The sequence below is a fragment of the Olea europaea genome, chromosome 12 (assembly GCF_002742605.1).
Source record: "Olea europaea var. sylvestris chromosome 12, O_europaea_v1, whole genome shotgun sequence".
Lineage (NCBI taxonomy): Eukaryota > Viridiplantae > Streptophyta > Magnoliopsida > Lamiales > Oleaceae > Olea > Olea europaea.
This window is the reverse complement of record NC_036248.1, coordinates 11,280,772-11,282,195: the sequence shown is the minus strand read 5'-3', so window position 1 is coordinate 11,282,195 and position 1,424 is coordinate 11,280,772. Positions and strand designations below refer to the sequence as shown.

General features: G+C 32.2%; 1 protein-coding gene across 1 annotated transcript; it reads right to left on the bottom strand.

Moving 5' to 3' along the window:
* Positions 1-527: 527 nt before the first annotated feature.
* LOC111406587 (late embryogenesis abundant protein At1g64065-like) lies at positions 528-1,160 on the bottom strand. The gene has a single exon (XM_023035979.1). It carries the CDS (start codon positions 1,158-1,160, stop codon positions 528-530), a length of 633 nt encoding a protein of 210 aa, XP_022891747.1.
* Positions 1,161-1,424: the final 264 nt, after the last annotated feature.

Sequence of the window (1,424 nt, the reverse complement as noted above, 5' to 3'; positions counted from 1 at the left end):
TTTTGGGTAATTTATAATGGGGTTCATAACTTTTATCAACTTTCAAACCATATATTTCATTATTTTAATTAAAATTTATTAAAACTCTAATTTACCAATAAGCAGGGACGTATATACCCCATTTAATTTTTTTTGGGCAATTTTTTTTTTTTTTTTTGTATATGATTTTTTTTGAGTAATTTTTTTTTAATTTTTATATATTTTTTACATATTTGCCCTGCTTGTAGTCTGGTGATGGATTTGTCCCTACTTATAAGTAAATCTTTTAATATTAGACAAACATTCTCTTACTAGTTACTAGTGAGGGGTTGTTGAAAGCAACTAATTAAATAGAGATTTTAGACAATTTCTAATACAAAAATTAAGATATAAACAAATTGAGTAAAAATAATATCACTATAAAAATAGGGCTCGAGTATACAGCAAACGGTACACACTGGAAAAATATATATTATTCCCAGATTTTACACTGTATTAAAAAGTTGAAGAAAGCCCAAAATCACTCAAAATATGCTTATAGTTCATATCTATTTGCATCTCAAGTCTCCAATTAATTCCTGTCTCAAATTAATTGCCAGGATGCAATCCATTTCTGTGGATTTCTTCTTCTTCAGTACTTTGAAGAGCTCCACTTTACCATTCAATGTAGACTTGCTCTTCAAACTTAGAACCCCAGAATCAAGATCAGATCCAAGTTGTGGGACATTGCTTAACGACAAATTCACAAAGATATTAAACTTCTTAGTCGAACGAGCTCTGGCGCGTGCTTCAGGAACAAAGGCTTCCCCAATGATCAAGCCATCGTAGAGGAAGTTGATCGTGCTATTGTGAAACTTGTAGTGGCCAAAATTTGTGTTCTTGACTCCAACTTCAGCATTCATACTTATGTTGAACGAAGGATTAGTGTTTGAAGAGAAATTAAAGGTATCGAATGTTGCAAACTGAACCCTGAACTTTGGTGTTCGTATTTTCATGACAGTAAGGGCAAAAAGCAATATAATAGCGGTTTGAAACACAGCAAAGATAGCAATATATAATAAACATTTCATACGCTTCTTTTTGCGAGCTTCTTTGGAATGCAATACGGCTGTTTCTTCGTCATGTTTGGTATGACCGTTGGCTTGGGATGTTGGATGAATTTCCTGATCTTTGTCGGTCATTTTTATCAATAAGAAAAGGTGCAGAATCTCAATATTAAGAAAAGATCTCTGGCACGAAATTCCAGTAGAGATATTTAAACAAGATTGGAACTCGTCCGAATTTGACTTGTTCGAGTTTTGTGAGAATGGTGGATACAATCGAGCTATATATGTAGAAGTATAGAATTGTGGTGACAATTAGGGTCTATTCAACAGTGAATAAGAGAATTAATTTTTTGACATTTAGAAAGAAAAGTGAATTCTATTTGTGAGTGAATAAGTAAA

Excerpts from the sequence above, each read along its gene's own strand:
- LOC111406587 (XM_023035979.1), bottom strand. The coding sequence starts at position 1,160 with ATGACCGACAAAGATCAGGAAATTCATCCAACATCCCAAGCCAACGGT.